Below are 22850 nucleotides of genomic sequence, written 5' to 3' on the forward strand. Positions count from 1 at the left end.
CAGGGCTATGGAGTATTGAATATAGACGTCATGGAAATTGAATTTGGCCCAAAAGAAACCGGGGATGCGTGGGCAATAGTTTACCCCGAGGCTATATTAATCAAAGTTTTAGTCATAAAAGCTTCATTTTGACCTTATAGATAGCACTGTTAAGCATAAAAAGAGTCCTTTTTTTATTCTTTTTTCGCACATTGGACTACCCATACATAGAGCTGAGATGAGGGCCCTGGAGAGAAGGAAAGCAGACATACTGAAGGTTCAATCGTAGAGCTAACAAAGGATGTCCTGGTTCTAGCTTGGGGCATGCTCGAGTGTCTCTGAACTTTGCTATGTTAGGTATAAAGAAGAAGTACTACGTTAAAGAAGAACTGAGTGATGAGAAGGCTTCGATGTCTGGAAGAATGAAAAGGAGTAATGAGAATCATCAGAGCAGCTTCTGTGTTTTGTCAGTGCTACAAAAACCTTTTACAGGAACGCCTTGGCGGCCCGTGAAGAGGAAGGCTGCAACTTCTACCGTGATCGCCGTGTTCCTCTTCATTATTGGTGTGCTAGTTTGCGTTGGTTGGATTGATGCTGTAAGTTACGCAGAATCCTTGTAAGGATCTGTCCACCAATATTTAGATATGCTTATGTAAATCGTGGTGTTCTAAAACCCAACTAACCCATGCAAAGCACCACGGCGTATACTGCCTCTTGCCTAAAGAAATACGAATGATTCCGCCTACTAAGTCTAGTTGTTTTTCTCTTTTCTGTTTAGTCCATCTTTTCAGGTGTTTCTTCTCGTCAAAATTTAATTCTCGGTTCCAATTCCACAAACGCAAGAAACAAGCCGGAGTTCCCACTCAAATGCTCCACGGGAAACCGGACACAAACGTGTCCAAGGGACTATCCAACCACACACAATCCAACCAATCCCGGCCCTTCTTCAAAAATTACATGCCCATCATTCTTCCGATGGATCCACGAAGATTTGCGGCCCTGGAAGGAGACAGGAATCAGCAGGGACATGATCGAGCGGGCACGCAGGACGGCACATTTCAGGCTGGTGATTGTGAAGGGGAGGGCGTACATAGAGAAATATAGGAAGTCAATACAGACCAGAGATTTGTTCACCTTGTGGGGCATATTGCAGCTTCTAAGGAAGTACCCTGGAAGATTGCCAGACCTGGAGCTTATGTTTGATTGTGATGATCGCCCTGTTGTTCGGTCCAAGGATTTTCAGGGTCCAAATGCTCGCCCACCGCCATTGTTTCGGTATTGTGCGGATGAATTGAGCCTGGACATTGTTTTCCCAGATTGGTCCTTCTGGGGCTGGTAATGGAATGCTGAAAGTGGGCCAACAATGATAAAATGCCCAATGTTTTTAATAGAATCATGCCAGTCTTTGTATTACTGACAATGGGCTGTCCTTTTGTTATCTCAGGGCTGAGACCAATATAAGGCCTTGGAGAAATGTTTTGGAGGAGATAAAGAAAGGTAACCAGAAGACGGAATGGAAGGACAGGGTGCCTTATGCTTATTGGAGAGGAAACCCCACCGTGGCTCCAACCAGGAAGGACCTCATGAAGTGCAATGTTACCGACAAAGATAACTGGAATACCCTCCTTTACATTCAGGTAAACTTTGCCATTTCTTCATTTACGTGAGTTCAATCATTTTTGTGGCCTTAATTGATTGGAGACATTCATTTTTTAGGATTTCTGCGTTTCCAATCGTGCAAATGGCAATACAAGATGATCTGTTAAAAGTTTTTAAATATGTTTATTTTAGGATTGGGCCAAAGAATCTAAACATGGCTACAAACAATCAAATCTAGAGGACCAGTGCACCCACAGGTAGTCATCAAGTAGTTGCAGTAGTTTCACAGCATAGCCATCTTCTTTTAAGCTATCCCATTTCATGTTTTGATGCTGCACTTAATTACGTTTAATCCTAGTTAGTATAAGATTGGTTATTGTATACTACAGATATAAGATATACACAGAAGGATGGGCCTGGTCCGTGAGTGAAAAGTATATTCTGGCATGTGATTCGATGACCTTGTACATAAGGTCTCGTTTCTATGATTTCTTCATCAGAGGCATGGTGCCATTGCAGCACTACTGGCCCATTAGAGAAAACAGCAAGTGCACATCTCTCAAGTTTGCAGTGGAATGGGGTAACCTTCACCCTGACAAGGTTTTTACCATACTCGACTTTGCAACTTCATGGCATTTTTCTTCCTCCCTCTTCTTAATCAAAGCCCCTGGAAATGTGACTTTCTGATCTGTTAATCCACCAGGCACAGGCCATTGGAGAGGCTGCCGGCAACTTCATACAAGAGGATCTAAAGATGAATAATGTATATGAGTACATGTTTCATCTATTAAGTGGATACGCCAAGCTCTTGAAATTTAAACCCGAAATTCCTCTGGGCGCTGTCGAGCACTGTTCGGAAACAATGGCATGTCCTGCAAGTGGCACATGGAAAAACTTCATGGTAGAATCCATGGTGATGTCTCCTAGTGATACAATTCCATGTGCAATGCCTCCACCTTATGAACCCCAAGAGCTGCGAGAATTCCTTGAAAGAAAAGCTAATTCAACGAGGCAAGTGGAGATGTGGGAAAACGAATATTGGCGTAGTATAGATAAAAAGCAATAAAGCCAAAACTTGTACCTTTTCTTGCTTGTAACAAGCAAACATCCTCTGTAGACAAATTTATTTATCCTTACTAAATAATCCATACAAAATTCAATGTCTTAGAGTTTTTTTTTTTTTTTACATGTTTTCGTTAATCAAGAATTCAAACATTTGTGATAACATTATCTATTAATAACAATTTCTTTTTCATTTTTTTACAATAACAATTTCTTTTTCATTTTTTTACAATAACAATTTCTTTTTCGTATATTAAAAAAAAATTAGATTACAAAATTTTACTTATATGTTATATGAACATCACTTACATATCACAACATTATTTCTTTTTTTCAAAAAAAATTTGATAAAATGTGTAACGTTCATATTATTGTTCTTCTAAAAACATTTAATATGACATACACCATCTAATATTTAACTGTAATTTTTATCATATTCTATATCGATCAAATTATTTTTGTTTTTCACTCTTTGCAGAGAATAGAAGCCCCCCGAAGCAAAACTTCAAAAAATTAATGGTAAATGAGCAATAACGAATTAGATTAAAGTATTAAGTTTTTTTTTTTTCTTGTTCTGAACTCTTGAAATAATTTAGTGACCCTAAACGATAATCCAAAATTTCCAATTATAAGAAATAAGAAAATTCATATGCTGCCTGGCCAACCTAAAATTGACTAATGGTAGTAGCTTGGCCAAACAGGTTTATTCTAGTAATCCGAGAACAGGATTAAATCCAATGACTTTTTCAGTGTCATAAAATCTCTGTCGAATCAATCTTTGTCTTGACTATGTCAAGTAAGTGATCATATTCATTCTTTTATTCAACAAAACTGATTGGTTTGAGTCGATATCACTTACCTATTTAATCACATTATTAATTTGTTTTAAATTACCTAAAAGATAAGAAGCTCACATTTTTCCTGCTGCGTAATGCACGTGTTGTCCGACTCAACACAAATTAGCTTCAAAAACTTTCCTTCCCACAAATCAAAACACTTTCCACATTGGTTTCGCCATTTCCATCGGGCTACCAGCTTTGTTCCATCTGCAGGGAAGCAGCACCGCAACTCCTGCCTAAAATAAGGGTATGCTCCTTTGTGTGTTTCCATGATTTATTTTATTTTAATATTTTAATAATAATAATATTATTATTATTATTATTACATAACAAGATCACACGTTTATTTCTTTTATATTTAAATGAGTCATGTAATATGTTTATTATCATATATCATGATAAACTGGTTTTACAATCTCTTGAAAGATTAAGTATTTGATGTTATACTTCAAAAAGATATAGTTTGATAATTTAGCTGTTAAAATATATGAATTTTGCAGAAACATTTAATTCCATGATCTGTTTTAGTTAAAGTTATTATTGTTTTTTGCTATGGACCCCAATAAAAAATTGCCACTCTTCTTCCTTGTTCGTTTCTTTAACTAGATTCTTTCGATTTGATTAGTCTTAGTACTTCAATTCACCAATAGATCAATAGAATAGTACCAAGCAATATATTAAAATGACTAATTTAGGCAAAGTATCCAAGTCAAACAGTTAAAATATCTCCAAAATTTAAACAGTACACGTAATTCCAAATTTAATTTAGTTAATATGTTATCTTTTGGACAGCAAATTTATGGTATTTGAGTCTGCAACTGCAAACGCATGCATTTCTTGCATCTTACCTTGTATAGGCTATTCATTCAGATTAAACATAGGAGGCAATTGGTTTGGGGAAAGCCCTCAAATACAATATTTCATGGTTTTAATTACATCCATATTATCTTCAAATCTGTGTCCTACATTCTTTATTTTGCAACATGTTTTTTCTATAAATATTAGGCCACCCAAACATTGGCTTTTGAATCAAGGCTTTGAATCTTAGCACTACCAGGGAGTATTCTCAAATCTTTGAAGGTTGTGCCTTTTGAGCTTGTCTACTGCGCATTTCCCATGGGCAACGATGTTAAATTTTTTCAAGGCTTTTGGCGTCATGGCGATCAAGTCTGTGGTTGCTTTTCCAAGATTGGTTTTGGACAGGTCAAGAGACTGGTTTCCACAACTGCTTGCATATTCTTCTTCTTCCTCCTCCTCACTGCTGCCTTGGTTCCTTGGATACATTTGGTAATTAAGTTTCTCCTGAATTCTGCTTACTCTCTACCATTCTTTTCCTTCTCTTTCCATCAACTAATGCTAGTATTCTTTTTAATAAGTAAAATTTGGGAAAGGTGAGCTCCCAAAAACTATATCTAAGAGTGAATAGTACACTTACTTATAATTGAATTAAATGAACAGATGTAACTGATGCTTGTATTTCGGTATTATAAAATCAACTACTCTTAAAATTTATAAAGTAAAATACAAATTTTACTCTAAAAATAGAATATACATGTATTTATTATTAAAATAAATGCTTAGATGCAACTAATATTGGTGATATTGGCATTTAGATATGATAAAATAAAGTATTTTTAAAATTATAAGTTCAAAACGTGATAAATAAATTGGATATTAAGAATAAAAACACTATTTACATCCCCTATTTCTCACTCTGAAATGAATCATCTTCATCAACTTGGCACCTTAGGTGCTCAGATTTTTTTTTCATCAAATTTGAAAGGGCAGCTGCTATTGTGTTTGGCAAACAAAAAGGGGAAAACATGGATGCCTCTAGACATTCTTCATATAATGCATGCAGATACTACCTCAATTGATAATCCATGCCGGCACTATTTGCATATTGTTTAGACAATAAACCCTAAAAGAATGAAATTACAATTGAAGTATATACAATAAAGGCATTAGATTTCTATATATCAAGTTCAGTTACTAGAAGATTAAAGCAACAACTTAACTATTGTTTTGTCTATCTTTTTCTCAGCCTATTAAACAGGGCAACCTATTTCCCCAGATGATTTTTTCCTCACGAAGTAGTATTAAAAAACACCATTCAAGAACTGAATATCCTCTAAACTGCTCTGATTCAGGTTTGCAACAAAAATGCCCAAACAATTATCCTTTGGTATTTAAGCCTAATAAATTGTCAACAGAAACTTGTCTAGACTACTTTCGGTGGATCCACCATGATTTACAGACCTGGAAGAATTCAGGAATTACAAAAGACATGATTGAAAGAGGGAAATCGAGTGCAGAGCTTAGACTAGTGATTGTCAAGGGGGAGCTCTATATGGAGAAGTCCGGCCACCCTTTCCAAACCAGAGATTTATTTACAATATGGGGCATTTTGCAGCTTCTAAGGTTTTATCCTGGAAAGCTACCAGATTTAGACCTTTTGTTCTATACTGGAGACTCGACGAAGATCAAGAAAAAAGACTATCAAGGACCTAATGCTAGATCACCACCGCCTCTGTTTCATTATTGTGGAGAGGAGAAAGCACTCGACATTGTGTTCCCTGACTGGACCTTCTGGGGATGGTAAATTTTAGTACATATTACCACAACAAATTGGTCATGAAAAAAAAAAGGAAAGAAAAACTACCAAATTTTAATTGTAATTAACCAACTAGTCTTCTTTACTTTGTTTTGCTCTGACAGGGCTGAGGTTAGTATAATGCCATGGGAGCAGATGCTAAGTGCAATAAAAAATGGCAGCAAGAGGACCAAGTGGGAAGATAGGGTACCTAATGCCTATTGGAAGGGTAACCCAAATGTTTCTAAACAGAGGAAAGACCTTTTAAAATGCAATCTCTCAGATAAATATGACTGGAATACTCATCTTTATATTCAAGTAATTACTTAAAATTGTGTATCTTTTTAGCACTTTAAGTCTTTGATGGGCTTTTATAAATTGATTGAAGTCATGAGAAAATTACAAAATCTAGGCATAATTAATTAACAATTTATTCTTTAATTTTTTTTTTTAAGAATTGGGCTAAAGCAAATGAAGAAGGGTTCAAACATTCCAAATTGGAAGATCAATGCACCCATAGGTATATCTAAAACCTTTTGTTTCTCATTCTTATTAAAGGTTGTTTTCTTGTCTCTTGTATTATAAATTTTTAGTTCTAAAATACTCATCACTCTTTTTCTTTGATACTAATTAGATTTTAATTTTGTTATGGTACAATTTGCACATAGATATAAAATTTATGTAGAAGGAGCAACATGGTCTGTAAGTGAGAAATACATACTAGCATGTGATAGTATGACCTTGATGATAAAGCCTCGATACTATGATTTCTTTTCAAGAAACTTGGTGCCAATGCAGCATTACTGGCCCATTCGCAGCACAAGCAAATGCAAAGATCTTAAGTTTGCAGTTGAATGGGGCAATAATCACATTGACAAGGTATATATATACATATATTCTCAACAAATGGAACATGGATGGGAATGGATTTGCATTTCGAATATTTTTTTGCTAGAAAGTTGTTTGCTTTTTTATATCATTCATAGCTCTTTTATCTCACAAGAAGATACGCTTCACTCTCGTAGGCACAAGCTATTGGGAAAGCAGGAAGCAAATTAATTGAAGAGTTTCTGACAATGCGAAATATATATGATTATATGTTTCATTTGTTGAACGAATATGCCAAGCTCTTGAAATTTAAACCAACAATACCTTTAAAAGCCAAAAGGGTCTGCTCGAAAACCATAGCGTGCTCGAGGGAAGGTTTATGGAAAGAGTACATGGAGCAATCCATGGTGAAGTCCCCTAGCGATAAACTTCCATGTGCGTTGCCTCCCCCATATGAACCTCAAGCTCTTCAAGCTTTCCTCAACAAAAAAGAGAAAACAATTAGGCAAGTGGAGGCATGGCAGGCTGAATATTGGAATATTGGAAGAAACTAAATGATAAGAAGCAATATAGATCTCTCTTTTTGCTTCATTCACGGTTATTGTTACCAAATGAAAAACTTGTTACTATAGCGTATGATTGAAAATATCATATGGAAATTTTGTCCAAATTAATTAAATACTAGACGAATTCCTAGACAGTCACAGATTATTTTCAAAAGTAATGATATTTCCTTGTTTTTACAAAAAAAAAAAAGATAATCTGAGTAATATTAACTTTTAGAATAAAATACAAAATCTTCTGTAATAATAATTTAGGAGATAAATGTAATCATAACAAAAAATAATAAAACAAGGGGGTGGGGGGAAGTTCTCCTACCATTATATATTTTCAGTAAGGCTAGGGATTACTTAAGATACAAATAAAGTTAAAAATAAGGGAATAGCTTTCACAGCAAAGACAATAGATTGTAAAGTAAAATGCTTTGAATGAAAGTAGTCATATCATGTATGGAATTAAAGAGCTTGCCCTTATTAATGTGACAATGTCCAAGCTTATCTTACTTGGATTTGTTGCTTGCAAGTTGCAACTCAACTTGAATCCCATCCAACTGTCTCTTGAATTTGTCCTTAGAGCTTGCATAAAGCATCTGACTCTTTACCCTTGGTGTGTCAAGTGACCTATACCACAAACAACATTGCAATAGACTTTTTTTGAAATTTCACTATGTATTAAAAACAAAGGGAATCGTTCACCCTTGGGAGTAAAAGATAGAACCCATATGACGAAAAAGAAAAAAGAAGAACATGGTTGATGGTTCGTAGAAATTTGAAAAAAAAATCATAGGAACTTAGAACATATGAGTAAATAGAATAGAAGTGAAAAAAAATATAAATAATAATATAAATAGAAAGAAAAAGACAAAAAAAAACTTTATTTTCTCTTAATTTCACACAATGGTAGTGAGTGGTCTTTATCCTTTATTGTCCAAGCTAATATGCTCATAACTCTCTCATGAAGCATGAAGTGTATTTCATTGGTGAGTTACAGAAAAGAGGGTAAAGTAAAAATTAAAGGACAAAAGAGAAAAGAAGAGATAAAGAAAGAGAGAGAAAGAGGTGTAAAGAAACTTAAAAGTTAAAAAGGGCAAAGTTGAGTGGAGCTTGTGGGATCGAATTTTTATTCTTTATTTATATTAATAAAAAAATTATTTTAAGGGGGCCATTAAGAGAAAAAAAAAATATAATATAAAATATTTTAAAAATTGTACCCCTAAAAATATACAACCACCTATCCCTGTCCACCATACTTGAGTCTCTTATCCCAATTGATTCCGAATACATGATTTTGGTATGGCCATTCTCATCCCTCATTACCCCTTAATTTTGGCCTTTCTAGGGTAGCCTTTGGTTGCTCCATCAATATTGAATTTCATCTCTCCCTATGCTAGTTTGATCTATCCTTTCATTTTTCTGCTCTTTTGAATTTTTATTAGTTTTACACAAAATGAAGGACTTCAGTATGTGTCAAGTACCACATTGTACTCGTGAGACTATTTTGCTTAGGTCCATGTGACAACCCTTAACTTGCTAAGCCCAAAAACCTAGTTTGCATCACTCACTAAACCTTTAAAAACCACTTCATTCCTATGTAGCCACACTAACCATGAAATGGCATAAAAGGCCATTCTCTAAATCTGTCTTTCTTTTATTTTAGAGTTGATGCATTCCATAAGTAGAGAAGATTTATCAAGTTATTTGAAATCAGCCAACATGCTCCCCATTCTCCACTTTACTTCATTCAGACCTTCCACACTTCAACCCAATGAAGAAATAAGTGTCTTGTTGTCTTCTACTCCTTGTGACATAAAGCTCAAACTATTAATTTGTTGTTGATTAATCCACTTTGAGCTTATTCATGTTTTGCAGCCATAATTTCATGAAATATTTGCTAGCAAAAGACCTCAATTCAATAAGGCACAAGGTTAATCCAATTTTTTTCCAAACACTTTCATTCATACCATCATTAATAAGCCCTTACTTACAAAAAAACTTTACAATATACTTCCCTGATGTCTAGCCTTTCCAAGCAAGAGTATCTCGTAATTTTCTACTCAAATGGTACTTTTTGATTATGGCTTTTAGTTGGTTCCATTGGCCTTTTTCCCATTTGAATGGTTGTCTCCTCAACTCCAAACCTTAACCTAAACCTCACCCTCCCATCTACCATACTCCTTAATGTACCTTTTTTTTTTGTTGCTTGCAAAGGTGAATATTTTGGGGAAAATCTGCTTGAGGGTATCCCTTTCCACCCACTTATAAAATGAGAAAAGAATTCCATAACCATCTACATGTTGGGACTCACTTGCATGAAAAAGAGTTAGTAAGGGAAAGGGTTTTAGGATATTTTTCTACATTATAAAATACCTTCTGTTTGTATTTGCCTCTAGTAAAAAATTGGTGGGGTTCTCTCTTACTTTTTCAACTATGGCCTTTCTCCACAAATTATCCCTTTCACTCTTTTACCCCAAAAGCCACCGGTTTAATAAAGCTTTATTTTTTAACTTTAAATTAATGATACTTAATCCTCCATTTTCCTTATAGATGCACACTTTAGCCCATTTTATGTAATGAATTTGATGTCTTTTTTCCATTTTTACTCCATAAAAATCTCTTTTCAATTTTCTTTAGCTCCCCTATCATTCCTTTAGCATTGGAAAGATGGATATGAAAAATATAGGTAGGCTAGCAAGGATTAACTATAAAAGTGTAACCTTCTAGCTAATATATAGGACCTTGGCTTTCCATCCCATCAACTGAGTCTCAAAAATTTCAACGATTGGTTTTCACATTTGCATCAAATTTTAGTTACTAGTGGGAGTCCCAAGTGCACCATAAGGATTTCACACATTTTGCAATCAATGTTCTCGGCTTCTTCCCTACCTAACAACTCATGAACCCCTACACCCATTAAACTACTTTTATGGAAATTGATCGTAAATCTCGAGATAGCTTGAAAGCACCTTAGAATCTATTTAATATTTAGGAGGCTTTCCAACTCCTGTTCGCAGAAATCATGGTATGATTGGTGAACAATAAATGATTGATCCCTAGTCTGTTGGTGCCAACGGGAATCCTTGACATAATATCATAGCCTCCCCTTTATCCATCATTTAACTAAAAGCCTTCGTCACAATATTAAAAAGAAACAGAAACAATTGACACCATGTTTAAGCCCAAGTTTCATCTTGAAAGGTTCCATTGACACACAATCCCTCCAAAAAAGAACAAAGAGAAACAATTTGTTGGTTTTTTTTCATATACCATGCAAATAAGAAAATCTTGCTTTTCCGAGAATTTTAATTTGTACTGAAATTATAATCAAAGATAGCATAGCGGCATTCATTAGCATGGAAGGTATCCTTTGAACAACATAACTTAGTCGTTTTTTTTTAAAGTTCAAGTGTGTATTAATTAGTTAGCTGTTAAAATATATTATATTACAGAAACTATTAATTTCATGATTTGTTTTAGTTAAAACTATTAATGTTTGTGGAGATGGGACTGAATTGTTTATCTCAAACCCAATAAAAAATTGCTAGTCTTCATCCTTGTACATTACTTTAACTAGATTCTTTGAATTCGATTAGTCTTAGTTCTTTAATCCACCAATAGATCAATAGAATATACCAAATAATAAATTGAAATGAATAATTTAGGAAAAGTATCCAAGCCAAAAACTTAAAAAATCTCCCTCCAGATGAGCTTGTGTATGTAATTCTAAATATAGTTTAGCTAATATCTCATCTTCCTAAATTTTGACAGCACATTTATGGCATATAAATGTAACTGCAAATGCATTTCTTGCATCTTACCTTATATAGATTTAAGATTTAAATTAAACATAGAAGGCAATTGGTTAAAGGAAAGCTCACATACCATACATGGTTTGATTTCCATATTTTTCCCCATGTTTTTTCGATATATGTTTTGTCACCTATATATTGGCTTTTGAATTAAAGCTGTGAATCTTAGCACTACTAAGAGTAATCTCAAATCTTTGAAGGTTTTGCCCTTGATTTTGTCATCTACATATTACCATGGCAAACAATGTTAATGGCTTTTGGTGTCATGGTGATCAATTCTGTGGTTGCTTTTCCAAGGTTGGTCTTGGACAAGTCAAGAGACTGGTTTTCACAACTACTTGCATATTCTTCTTTTTCTTCCTTTTTGCTGCTGCCCTAGTTCATTTGATGTATGTGGTAAGTTTCTCCTGAATTCTGCTTCCTTTACCATTATCTTCCCACTATATCCATCAACTCATGCTAGTATTTTGGTAAAACTTGGGAAAGATGAGGTTCGTAACTGTATAGAAAAGTGAATAAATGAAAAACGCTCATATTTATTATTAAAACAAATGATTAGATATAACTAATACTGTTATTTTTTATAATCATTAACTAATTTAGTTGTTTAGATGCAACTAATACCGGTAATACCGGTATTTAGATATTATTAAGATATTTTTAGATTACAAAAACACAATTTAGATCTCTTAATTTTCACTTTGATATGAATCCTCTTCATTAGCATGTGAATTGAATGCACCTTAGGTGCATAGATTTTTTTTCTCATCAAATTTGCAAGGGCCACTGCTGGTATGTTAGGTAAATAAGAAGGGGAAAACATGGATGCCCTTAAACATTCTTCATATAACGCATCCAGAGATTGACTCAATTACTAGTCCATGTCGACACTATTAACTTGATGTTTAAACAATAAATCCAAGAAGAATGAAATTGGTACTAGAGTATATACATCTAAGGTATTAGATTTCCATATATAAAGTTCTGTTACTAACATTCTTTATTGCAACAACTTAACATTTTTTTGTCTACTTTTTTTCTCAGCCTATTATACAGCGCAATCCACTTCCCCAGATGATTTCTTCCCCACAAAGTAGTACCACAAAACACCTGACAAGAATTGAAAATCTTTTAAACTGCTCTTATTTAGGATTGCGACAGAATTGTCCTAACAATAATTCATCGGTATTTAAACCTGATGAATTGTCAACCAAAACATGTCCTGACTACTTCCGATGGATCCACAATGATTTACAACAGTGGAAGAATTCTGGAATTACTAAAAACATGATTGAAACAGGAAAATCGAGTGCGGAGCTCAGATTAGTCATTGTCAATGGTGAGGTCTTTTTGGAGAAGTTTGGCAAGCCCTATCAAACTAGAGATTTGTTTACATTATGGGGTATTTTGCAACTATTAAAGTTCTACCCTGGAATGCTACCAGATTTAGACCTTTTGTTCTTTACTGGAGACAAGACAATGATCAAGAAAATAGACTACCAAGAACCTAATTCTGCATCACCACCACCATTGTTCCATTACTGCGGAGAGGAGGATGCACTCGACATTGTGTTCCCTGATTGGACTTTCTGGGGATGGTAAATTCTTGTACATATTACCATAACACATTAGTATAGGAAAAAAAAACTACCAAATTTTTGTTGCAACATAATTAACCAACTAGTCTTCTCTACTTTGTTTTGCTTTGGCAGGCCTGAGGTTAATGTAATGCCATGGGAGCAAATGCTAAGTGCAATAAAGAATGGCAACAAGAGGATCAAGTGGGAAAATAGGGTACCTTATGCTTATTGGAAGGGCAATCCATATGTTTCTTTAGAAAGGAAAGACCTTCGGAAATGCAATCTCTCAGATAAATACGACTGGAATGTTCGTCTTTATAAACAAGTAATTACTTAAAATTTTGTTTTTTTTTGCCATTTTGAGTCTTTGCAGGCTTCTATAGATTGATTAAAGTCATGAAAAAATTAGCTAATGCCCAAGCTAGAAAATTACAAAATCCAAACATAACTAACAATTTCTTCTTTAAAAAAATTTCAGAATTGGAGCAAAGAAAATGAAGAAGGGTTCAAACATTCCAAATTGGAAGATCAATGCACCCACAGGTATATGTAAAACCTTTTGTTTCTTATTCTTATCAGAGGTTATTTCTTTGTCTCCTGTATTATAAATTTTCAGTTTTAAAACACTCATCACTCTTTTTCTTTAATACTAATAAGATTTTAATTTTGTTATGGTACAATCTGCACATAGATATAAAATTTATGTAGAAGGAGTAACATGGTCTGTAAGTGAGAAATACATACTAGCATGCGATAGCATGACCTTGATGATAAAGCCTCGATACTATGATTTCTTCTCGAGAAACATGGTGCCAATGCAGCATTACTGGCCCATCCGCAACACAAACAAATGCAGAGATCTAAAGTTTGCAGTTGAATGGGGCAATAATCACCCTGACAAGGTATATATGTACATATATTCTCAATAAATGGAACATGGATTGGAATGGATTGCATCCCAAAACTTTTTTCGTTTGAAACTTGTCTGCTTTATTATATATCATTCACAGCCCTTTTATCTCATAAGAAGATATGCTTCACTTTCTCAGGCACAGGCTATTGGGAAGGCAGGAAGCAGACTAATTGAAGAGTTTCTGACAATGCGAAACATATATGATTATATGTTTCATTTGTTGAGCGAATATGCTAAGCTCTTGAAATTTAAACCGACAATACCTTCAAAAGCCCAAAGGGTCTGTTGGGAAACCATAGCAAGCTCAAAGAAATTGAAAGGTCCATGGAAGGAGTACATGGAGCAGTCGATGGTGAAGTCCCCAAGTGATAAAATTCCATGTGCATTGCCTCCCCCATATGAACCTCAAGTTGTTCAAGCTTTTCTCGACACAAAGGAGAAAATAACTAGGCAAGTGGAGGTGTGGCAGACTGAATATTGAAAGAAACTGGATGATAAAAAGCAATAGAGACCTCTTTTTTTGTTTCATTTTCATGGTCATTGTTACCAAATAAAAAAAATTATTACCATAGCTTATATATGATTGAGCATATCATTTGGAAATTTTGTCCGAATTAATTAAAGAGGAAATTATGAAAAATGGCCATTTTCATAACTTGATTTCAAAAATAGCCATCAAAATTAAATTAACTATTTTTAGCGATACTTAGCCATGATTTAACAAAAATATCCTTGAAACCATATCAAATAAATTAAACAACTCATCACAATGTCTCCCCATTTTTGTCTCTACTTTCGATTTCTCTCTCTTACCTTTAAGCTCTTTCTAATTTTATCGATTTCTCTTTTCAACATCCGTCTGTTGTGCTTCTAATTTTTCTCTCTCGTGCTTTCAAAATGCCAAGAGATGGTTTTGATGTGCTTGGGGTGGGTGGCAATTGAAAATTTTGATTTGTAGATGTTTTGGACGAAATTAAAATGATAAAAATAATCACAGATGTTTCAAATAGCTTTTAATTGAAGCAATGTGGGGTCTAGACATCAATAAACTCAAAATTTTGAAATTTATAAACTTAGAGTTTCAATGGAATTTTTTTTTATTTTTTGTTGAAATAGATGTTTTAGATAAGAAAAATTGTGTTTTGATTTTTGAAAACATGTTAGAAATATTTTAATCGATGCCAAATCGTAAAAGTAAAACAACAAGAAATGAAGAGAGTTGAAATGATTTGAAGTTTGGGTTTATAAGCAACAATAACATTTTAAATATTAAAGTATAACAAAATTTTTTAAACATGGTGTGTAACAATAATATTTTTTTTCAATATGGCACGTAATAACCTTTTTTTAACCATGGCATGTAACCTGTTTTATACATGATGTGTAACAATATAATTTTTTTTCAATATAGCATATAACAACCTTTTTTAATCATAACGTGTGATATGTTTTTGTACATGACCTGTACCAATAATATTTTTTTCAACATGACGTATAACATCATGTGCATGGCGTGTAACATTATGTGCACGACATGTAACATCTTGTGCACTTGATAGAAAGAGATTTAATACATAGCATGTAATATATTTTTGTACATGACGTGTAACATCATGTGCATGTGATATAAAGAGGTTTCATTAGGGGTAATTTTATCCAACTCAACTAAAAATAGTTAAAACTATAAAGAAGGTTATTTTTGAAAATATTTTATTTTTTATGGTTATTTCTTAAAATTTCCCTTAATTAAATAGAAGATGGATTTCCATGCAGTCTCAGATTATTTTCAAAATTATTGATGTACCCTTGTTTCAACAAAAATAAAAAGATAATATGAGTAATATAAAATCCTCCATAGTAATAATTTAGGAGATATACACATGTAAGCATGGCAAAAACTGAAAAAAGAAGGGGGATTCTCCTACCATTATATATTATCAGTTAAACTAAGAATTACATTCAAATAAAGCTAAAAACAGAGGAATAGTTCTCATAAATAAAAACCACAGATTGTAAAGGAAAATGCCTCCTTTGACGATGTCCAAGCTCATCTCACTTGGACCTGTTGCTTGCAACAATCAACTTAAATGCCATCCAACTGTCTCTTGAACTTGTCCTTGGACCTTGCATAACCTATATCACAAACAACATTGCAGTTGATTTAATTGTAACAAAGTTTTTTTAGCGGTGCAAATTTAAGAATCAAAGCTAAATGTTACAAAGTTTTTTTAGCGGTGATAATTAAATTGCGTCATGTTTCATGTAAAAATTAATAACGCATGCATGATAAATGTCTCGAAAAGTATTTAATGATAAATGTTTCCAAACTCCTTTGAACAACATAACTTAGTTTAGTTGTTAAAATAAATGAATTTTGCATAAACATTTAATTCCATGATCAGTCTTAGTTAAAATTATTAGTGTTTTTAGGTATGGAACCCCAATAAAAAGTTGCCACCCTTCATCCTTGTTCATTTCCTTAACTAGATTTTTTGAATTTGATTATTCTTAGTACTTTAATCCACCAAACAATAGAATAGTACCAAACAATAAATTAAAATGAATAACTTAGGCAAAATATGCAATTATCAAGAACTAAAAATGTCTCACTAGACTACACTATACAAGTAATTCCAAATTTAATTTAAGTTAATATTATCTTCTTAAATGTTGATAGCTTATTTATGGTATATGAGTGTGCAACTGGAAATGCTTTTCTTGCATCTTACCTTGTATAGATTATTGGTCAAAATACTTACAAAGTCCCTATACTGATACATTTTGTTCAATTTAATCTCTATATTCAAAATCAAAATTATTCTTTGATTTAGTCTCTCTCTCTAATAACATCTAATTTTACAGTTAAAAAGGATGACGTCAGCACTAACATGATGCTAATGTGGCACACTTTAGTGACGTGGCACTGACATGATGATGTGATAGTGCCACATGGCATCAACAAGATGATATAGCGGTGTCTCATGGCATTAATACAATGACTTGGTAATGTTGACGCGGCACTTACATGCTGACATGTCATTATCACGTGATAGATAATTTTTTTAAAAAAATTATGTCATGTCATAGGGATTAAATTAAATAAAAATGTATAATATAAATATTAAATTGAAAAAAATTAAGATGTTGAATGACAAAATTAAAAAAAATATTTGAAAAATATAAATCTTTAAGTAGATCATAAATATACTTATTAATAAGTTAATATTCAAATATAAAAGATTTATAATATTAAAACATATATATAAATATTTTTTTACTTAATTATTTATATCTAAGTTTATCTACTGCATAAAGGTGTTAGATTTTTTCATGGCTGTCATACTAATCAATTTTGTGGTTGCTTTTCCAAGGTTGGTATTAGACGGGTCAACAGACAGGGTTCTTCAACTCCTTCGATATTCTACATTTTCCTCATCATTGCTGCTGCATTGTTTAATTGGATGTGTATGGTAAGTTTCTCCTGAACTCTGCTTCATCTACCATTTTTTACCTTTTGTATCCATCTGCTAATGCCAGTATTTTTTCATTTGGTAAAATTTGAGAAAGGTGAGATTCAAGATTATTTTTAAAAGTGAATAAAATAGAACATAACATTAAACTAAATGATCCAATGGAACTAATATCAATATTTAGGTATTATAAAATAAACTATATTTAAAATTTATAAAATCTAATTATAAAAATGAAAAATACAGATATTTATTATTAAACCAAATAATCAGATGTAACTAATATCGTTATTCAAATGCAACTAATAACAATACTACCGATATTTAGATATGATAAGTCAAGTATTTTTAGAAATTATAAGTTAAAAATGTACTATTTACATCTCTTAATTGTCACTTTGAAATGAATCTTTTTTCATTAGCATGTGAATTAAATGCACCTTAGGTGAACAAATTTCTTTCATCAAATTTACAAAGGCAACCACTAGTATATCTGGCAAACAAGAGAGGAAAACATGGATGCTCTTACATATTCTGCATATAATGCATTTAGAGATTGACTCAATTCCTAGTCCATGAGATACTTTTAACATATTGCTTTGACTATAAACCCTAGATGAATGCAGTTGGTATTGGAGTATGTACATCAAAGGCATTAGATTCCCATATATCAAGTTTTGTTACTAGAAGATTAATGCAATAGCTTAACTTTTTTTTTCTTTGTCTACTTATTTTTTCAAACTATGGTACTGGACAAGGTATTTCGTGAGATCAATCTTTGGTCATGAAGCAGTACTGCAAAGTACCAGCCAAGAATTGAATGTCCTCTTTACTACTCTAATTCAGAATTGCGACAAAAATGTCCTGATAATTACCAGTCAATATTTGAGTTTGATGAATTGTCAACTTAAACTTGTTCGAACTATTTCTGGTAGATCCACCATGATTTACATCACTAAAAAAGTTCAGGAATTACAAAAGAGATGATTGAAAGAGGAAAATCGAGTGCAGAGCTTAGACGAGTGATTGTTAAAGGCAAGGTCTATATGGAGAAGTTTGGTCAGCCTTATGAAACTAGGGATTTGTTTACACTTTGGGTCATTTTGCAGCTTCTAAGGTTTTGCCCTAAAAAGCTACCAGACTTGGACCTTTTGTTTTTTATTGAAGACAAGACAATGGTCAGGATAGGGGACTACCAAAGACCTAACGCTACATCACTACCACCGCTGTTTCATTATCGTGGAGAAGAGGATGCACTCGACATTGTGTTTCCTGACTAGATCTTTTGAGATGGTAAATTCTTGTACATATTACCATAACACATTAGTATTGGGAAAAAAAAAAGAAAAAGACAACTACCAAATTTTTATTGCAATAATTAACCAGCTAGTCTTCTTTACTTTGTTTTGCTCTAGCAGGGCTGAGGTCAATATAATGTTGTGGGAGCAAATGCTAAGTGCAATAAAGAATGGTAGCGAGAAGACCAAATGGGAAGATACGGTTCCTTATGCCTATTGGAAGGGCAATTCATATGTTTCTTTAGAAAGAAAAGACCTTTTAAAATGTAACCTCTCATATAAATACAATTGGAATGTTCGCCTTTATTCTCAGGTAATTATTGAAAATTGTATTTCTTTTACCACTTGGAGTCTTTGATGGTCTTCTATAGTTGGATTGATTGAAGTCATAGGAATATTAGCTAATGCCCAAGACAGAAAATTACAAAGTCTAGACAAAATTAATAATTTATTCTTTAAAAAAAATTCCGAAATTGGACCAAAGAAAATGAAGAAGGTTCAAGCATTCTAAATTGGAAGATCAGTGCACCCATAGGTATATGTGAGGCCTTTCTTATCTCATTTTATTGAAGGTTATTTCTTTGTTTCCTTTATTATAAATTTCAGATTTAAAACACTCATTACTCTTTTTTGTTGATACTAATAAAGATTTTGAATTTTGCTATGGTACCATCCATACAAAGATATAAAATTTATGTAGGAATGACATGGTTTGTAAGTGAGAAATACATACTAGCATGCAATAGCGTGACCTTGATGATGAAGCCTCGATACCATAATTTCTTCTCAAGAAACATGGTGGCAATGCAGCATTACTAGCCCACCCGCAACACAAGCAAAGGTAGATCTAAAGTTTGCAGTTCAATGGGGAAATAATCACCTTGACAAGGTATATGTATGCATATATTCTCAGCAAATGGAACATGGATTGGAATGGATTGCATCCCAAAAATTTTTTTGTTTGAAACTCGTCTGCTTCTTTATATATCACTCACAACCCTTTTATCTCATAAGAAGATACACCTCACTTTCTCTAGCATAGGCGATTGGGAGACAGGAAGCAAATTAATTGAAGAGTTTCTTACAATGCAAAAGATATATGTTTATATGTTTCATTTGTTGAACGAATATGCCAAGCTCTGAATTTTAAACCAACAATACCTTCCAAAGCCCAATGGGTCTACTCAGAAACAAGAGCATACTCAAAGAAAGTGAAAGGTTTATGGAAAGAGTACATTGAGCAATCAATGGTGAAGTCTGCTGGTGACAAACTTCCATGCGCATTGCCTTCCCCATATGAACCTCAATCTCTTCAAGGTTTTCTCGACACAAAGGAGAAAACAACTAGGCACAACTAGGCAAGTGGAGGCGTGGCAGACTGAATATTGGAAGTAACTAAATGATAAGAAGTAATAGAAACATCTCTTTTTGTTTCATTTTCATGGTCTTTGTTACCAAATAAACAAATTATTACCATAGCCCGTGATTGAACATATAATAATTTTGTCTGAATTAATTAAATATTAGACGAATTCTCAAATAGTCTCAGATTATTTCAAAATTAATGATGTTTCTTTATTTTAATAAAAATTAAAAAAAAGTACTATGGGTAATAGTAACATCTAGAATAAAGTATAAAATCCTCCATAACGATAATTTCAGGAGATATTCATATGTAATCAAGGCAAAAATTAAAAAAGCTGAGAGATTCTTTTACCATTATATATTATCAATTAGACTGGGAATTACTTGAGGTACAAAGAAAGTTAAAAACAGGCAAATAACTCTCACAAATAAAGACTATAAATTGTAAAGGAAAATGCCTTGAATGGAATTAGTTATATGAAATTAGAGAGCTCGTCCTTTGACGATGTCCAAGCTCATCTCACTTGGATCTGTTGCTTGCAACTCAACTTGGATGCCATCCAACTGTCTCTTAAATTTGTCCTTGGAGCTTGCATAAAGCATCTTACTCCTCACCCTTGATGTGTCAGGTGACCTATACCACAAACAACATTGCAACCGTTTTAATTATAACAATCGTTCAAATATTGAACAAAGAGAAACAAGGTGTTGGGTTTTTCTTTTTTGTTTTCATGTACCATGCAAAGAAGAAAATCTTGCTTTTTTGACAATTCTCATTCGTAGTGAAATTATAATCAAAGACAGCGTAGCGGCATTCATTTGCAGGCAAGGAGTTGGTGAAATCGTCATAAGTTGCTCCTGGAGTCCCCAGCTTCTCTACAATCACCTGTTGAGTCTTCTCCTCAATCTTGAAGACAATATACCGATGATTCCTCTTTGCTTTTAGTTCCAAGAACTTCAACTTGCACTCATCATTCACAGCCATTCCAGATGATGAATTTGCCTATAGCACCATATATACATACAATGTGACACTAAATTAAAGTAACTGTTTTTCAATTAAACTATGATTCTACAAATTGGATTAAGATACAAATGAAAGTAAAGCTTCTCCTCCTCCTGATCTAACTAAACTTTGAGAAGCAGGTCCTGTGGATATATTCAATCCCAAAAAATTTCATGCTCTTACCTTTGGAAGGATAATGAACTTGAATCACTTGTCCAATTGAACAAGTTTTTCAGCAGTCAAGAATCAAAGCTAAATGTTACAAAGTTTATTTGCAAGTATGTAGAACAAAATAATGTGAATGTCTAATCAAAACATGATAATTAAATTACGTTATATTAATTTCTTGTAAAAATTAAGACACGTGATTATAAATATTGAAATCAATTCCCCATACATACATACATACATACATACATACATAACGAACACTAAAATACAATGACTTCCATCGTTCTTGTCCTTTTCATCGTGATCACAAAAAGTCATAAAGAATGAATTGAGAGAGAGGTTTGGTAGCATACCATTTTGTTCTCCAACGAAGGACAAACGTTTTAATTTGCAGCGGTGACGAGAGGCAAAAAGAGGGTAACAACTGAGAGGATCTGTAACAAAGAGAAGATCAGAAAAGAAAAGAAATCGAATATCTGGTTATGATTAGGCATAAGAAGGGGAGGTTTCTTGTGAGGAGGGAAGAAATTGAGAAAGCTAGAGGCAGGGGAGGAGAGATTTTTGAGGGGAAAAATAAGGGTTAGAATTCTTGTTTTTTCCGATCACGTTCAACATTAAACTTCCATGTTGCCACGTTGTGGGTGCATTTCCATACTCTTGTGCTTTTACCCATTTTGGGTCACGACATGTGATCATCAGACTGTTAAATTTAAGGATTAAATATTCCCAATTTAGGGTATTTCGTATTGTTAACCTTAATCTTCCTTGTAATTCGCATGTCGGTTCCTTAATTTAGCAACATTATCAAAAGTAGCAACATACTTTAATTTTCCATTACGGCTTAAGTCCCAATTTTTTAGGTCTCCAATTCTAAATTCTGAATGATACATAGCACAAAATTAGCTAATTAACCAATCTTCTATTCGTGTGAATTAATTTATTATTAATTCATCAAAGTGATTAAACTAATTTTCAATAAGCAGCAATCATGTTGATAAGTTCATTAAATCATTGTAATAGATTTGGAATTTTTCCTTTGAAAAAAAAAACCGTGCACATTAATTTAATATAAAAACATCTGTATAATGATATATCTATACATACAATAAATATTAATTATGGTGAATATAATGTTATATATAATGTGGAATTTGTTGACCAGTAAAACTTTGATATTGTGGTTCCTATTATTAGTTCCACCTTGATTAACAACAAACAAATATAATGCATGCTTAGAAAGAACAAACAAATTAAAATAACAAAGCAGACCTCTTGTTCCTCAACAAAATTGTACTTAATTAGTTTTCTCAAATGCAATCGGCTCATGATCTTCAGAGACTTTTTGCACAATAAAAAACTAACTAGGATGAATACTTAATTTAGACACCGTCATGAGGTTTCTTTTCTGTCACATTCTACTTGGTTTAATTAATCACTAGTATAAGTTATAGGATAAGATTAAAATGAAGTTAGGTAGGCCTAAACCCTAAACTAAAATAATAAACATTTTGTATGTTTTATGAAGTTGACTTTGATGATCATCAGAAAGGGTAAATCATGATTAATGGTACTCTTCATTTGCTTGCTAATTAAATACATCTTTCTTTGAGAGTTGAAACTGTGATGAAAGCCATTTGAATTTTTGCATACAATACCTGTGATGAAAAGGTTGAGGAGAGATAATTTACTAATTCGGGGAAGGAAAAAGTAAAGGAGCTAATATATAACAGGCAAAAAGGTTCCCAAAACAACATTTCAACAGCTTTATTTGAAGAATTCGT

General features: G+C 33.1%; 4 protein-coding genes and 1 pseudogene across 5 annotated transcripts; 4 read left to right on the plus strand and 1 right to left on the minus strand.

Moving 5' to 3' along the window:
- Positions 1–41: 41 nt before the first annotated feature.
- On the plus strand, positions 42–2719 carry LOC110413948 (uncharacterized). Its single transcript, XM_021424981.1, has 6 exons — positions 42–575; positions 758–1314; positions 1424–1616; positions 1771–1835; positions 1968–2178; positions 2282–2719. Exons 1-6 carry the CDS (start codon positions 330–332, stop codon positions 2642–2644), a joined length of 1635 nt encoding a protein of 544 aa, XP_021280656.1. The 5' UTR covers positions 42–329; the 3' UTR covers positions 2645–2719.
- Positions 2720–3636: 917 nt separating this feature from the next.
- On the plus strand, positions 3637–7563 carry LOC110413888 (uncharacterized). 2 transcript variants are annotated; one of them, XM_089783071.1, is made up of 8 exons: positions 3637–3726; positions 4485–4766; positions 5524–5629; positions 5693–6077; positions 6198–6390; positions 6528–6592; positions 6741–6951; positions 7098–7563. In XM_089783071.1, the coding sequence occupies exons 2-8, from the start codon at positions 4596–4598 to the stop codon at positions 7452–7454; spliced, it is 1488 nt and encodes a 495-aa protein (XP_089639197.1). In that variant the 5' UTR covers positions 3637–3726; positions 4485–4595; the 3' UTR covers positions 7455–7563. The 2 variants fall into 2 exon arrangements, with proteins under 2 accessions (XP_089639197.1, XP_021280575.1); XM_021424900.2 differs by having other exon boundaries at positions 5524–6077; positions 7098–7562.
- Positions 7564–12553: 4990 nt separating this feature from the next.
- On the plus strand, positions 12554–14240 carry LOC110414275 (uncharacterized). Its single transcript, XM_021425369.2, has 5 exons — positions 12554–12864; positions 12979–13171; positions 13325–13389; positions 13538–13748; positions 13896–14240. Exons 1-5 carry the CDS (start codon positions 12554–12556, stop codon positions 14238–14240), a joined length of 1125 nt encoding a protein of 374 aa, XP_021281044.2.
- A 3903-nt stretch (positions 14241–18143) lies between these two features.
- On the plus strand, positions 18144–19885 carry LOC110413273 (uncharacterized; annotated as a pseudogene).
- A 375-nt stretch (positions 19886–20260) lies between these two features.
- Positions 20261–21729, minus strand: LOC110413858 (actin-depolymerizing factor 10). The gene is made up of 3 exons (XM_021424853.1): positions 21423–21729; positions 20630–20895; positions 20261–20526 (listed from the first exon to the last, which is right to left on the minus strand). The coding sequence occupies exons 1-3, from the start codon at positions 21423–21425 to the stop codon at positions 20376–20378; spliced, it is 420 nt and encodes a 139-aa protein (XP_021280528.1). The 5' UTR covers positions 21426–21729; the 3' UTR covers positions 20261–20375.
- Positions 21730–22850: the final 1121 nt, after the last annotated feature.

The sequence above is a fragment of the Theobroma umbraticum genome, unplaced genomic scaffold (genome assembly GCF_002168275.2).
Source record: "Theobroma umbraticum cultivar Fairchild unplaced genomic scaffold, ASM216827v3 scaffold_4.1, whole genome shotgun sequence".
Lineage (NCBI taxonomy): Eukaryota > Viridiplantae > Streptophyta > Magnoliopsida > Malvales > Malvaceae > Theobroma > Theobroma umbraticum.

Coding starts and splice junctions, on each gene's coding strand:
- LOC110413858 (XM_021424853.1), bottom strand. Junction 20,527..20,629: donor AAGATTTTCTTCTTTGCATG/GTACATGAAAAC, acceptor TTTGTGGTATAG/GTCACCTGACACATCAAGGG.
- LOC110414275 (XM_021425369.2), top strand. CDS start 12,554: ATGATTGAAACAGGAAAATCGAGTGCGGAGCTCAGATTAGTCATTGTC. Junction 12,865..12,978: donor GATTGGACTTTCTGGGGATG/GTAAATTCTTGT, acceptor TTGCTTTGGCAG/GCCTGAGGTTAATGTAATGC. Junction 13,390..13,537: donor GAAGATCAATGCACCCACAG/GTATATGTAAAA, acceptor ATCTGCACATAG/ATATAAAATTTATGTAGAAG.
- LOC110413948 (XM_021424981.1), top strand. CDS start 330: ATGTTAGGTATAAAGAAGAAGTACTACGTTAAAGAAGAACTGAGTGAT. Junction 1,315..1,423: donor GATTGGTCCTTCTGGGGCTG/GTAATGGAATGC, acceptor TTGTTATCTCAG/GGCTGAGACCAATATAAGGC. Junction 1,617..1,770: donor ATACCCTCCTTTACATTCAG/GTAAACTTTGCC, acceptor TGTTTATTTTAG/GATTGGGCCAAAGAATCTAA.
- LOC110413888 (XM_021424900.2), top strand. CDS start 4,596: ATGGGCAACGATGTTAAATTTTTTCAAGGCTTTTGGCGTCATGGCGAT. Junction 6,391..6,527: donor ATACTCATCTTTATATTCAA/GTAATTACTTAA, acceptor TTTTTTTTTAAG/AATTGGGCTAAAGCAAATGA. Junction 6,593..6,740: donor GAAGATCAATGCACCCATAG/GTATATCTAAAA, acceptor ATTTGCACATAG/ATATAAAATTTATGTAGAAG.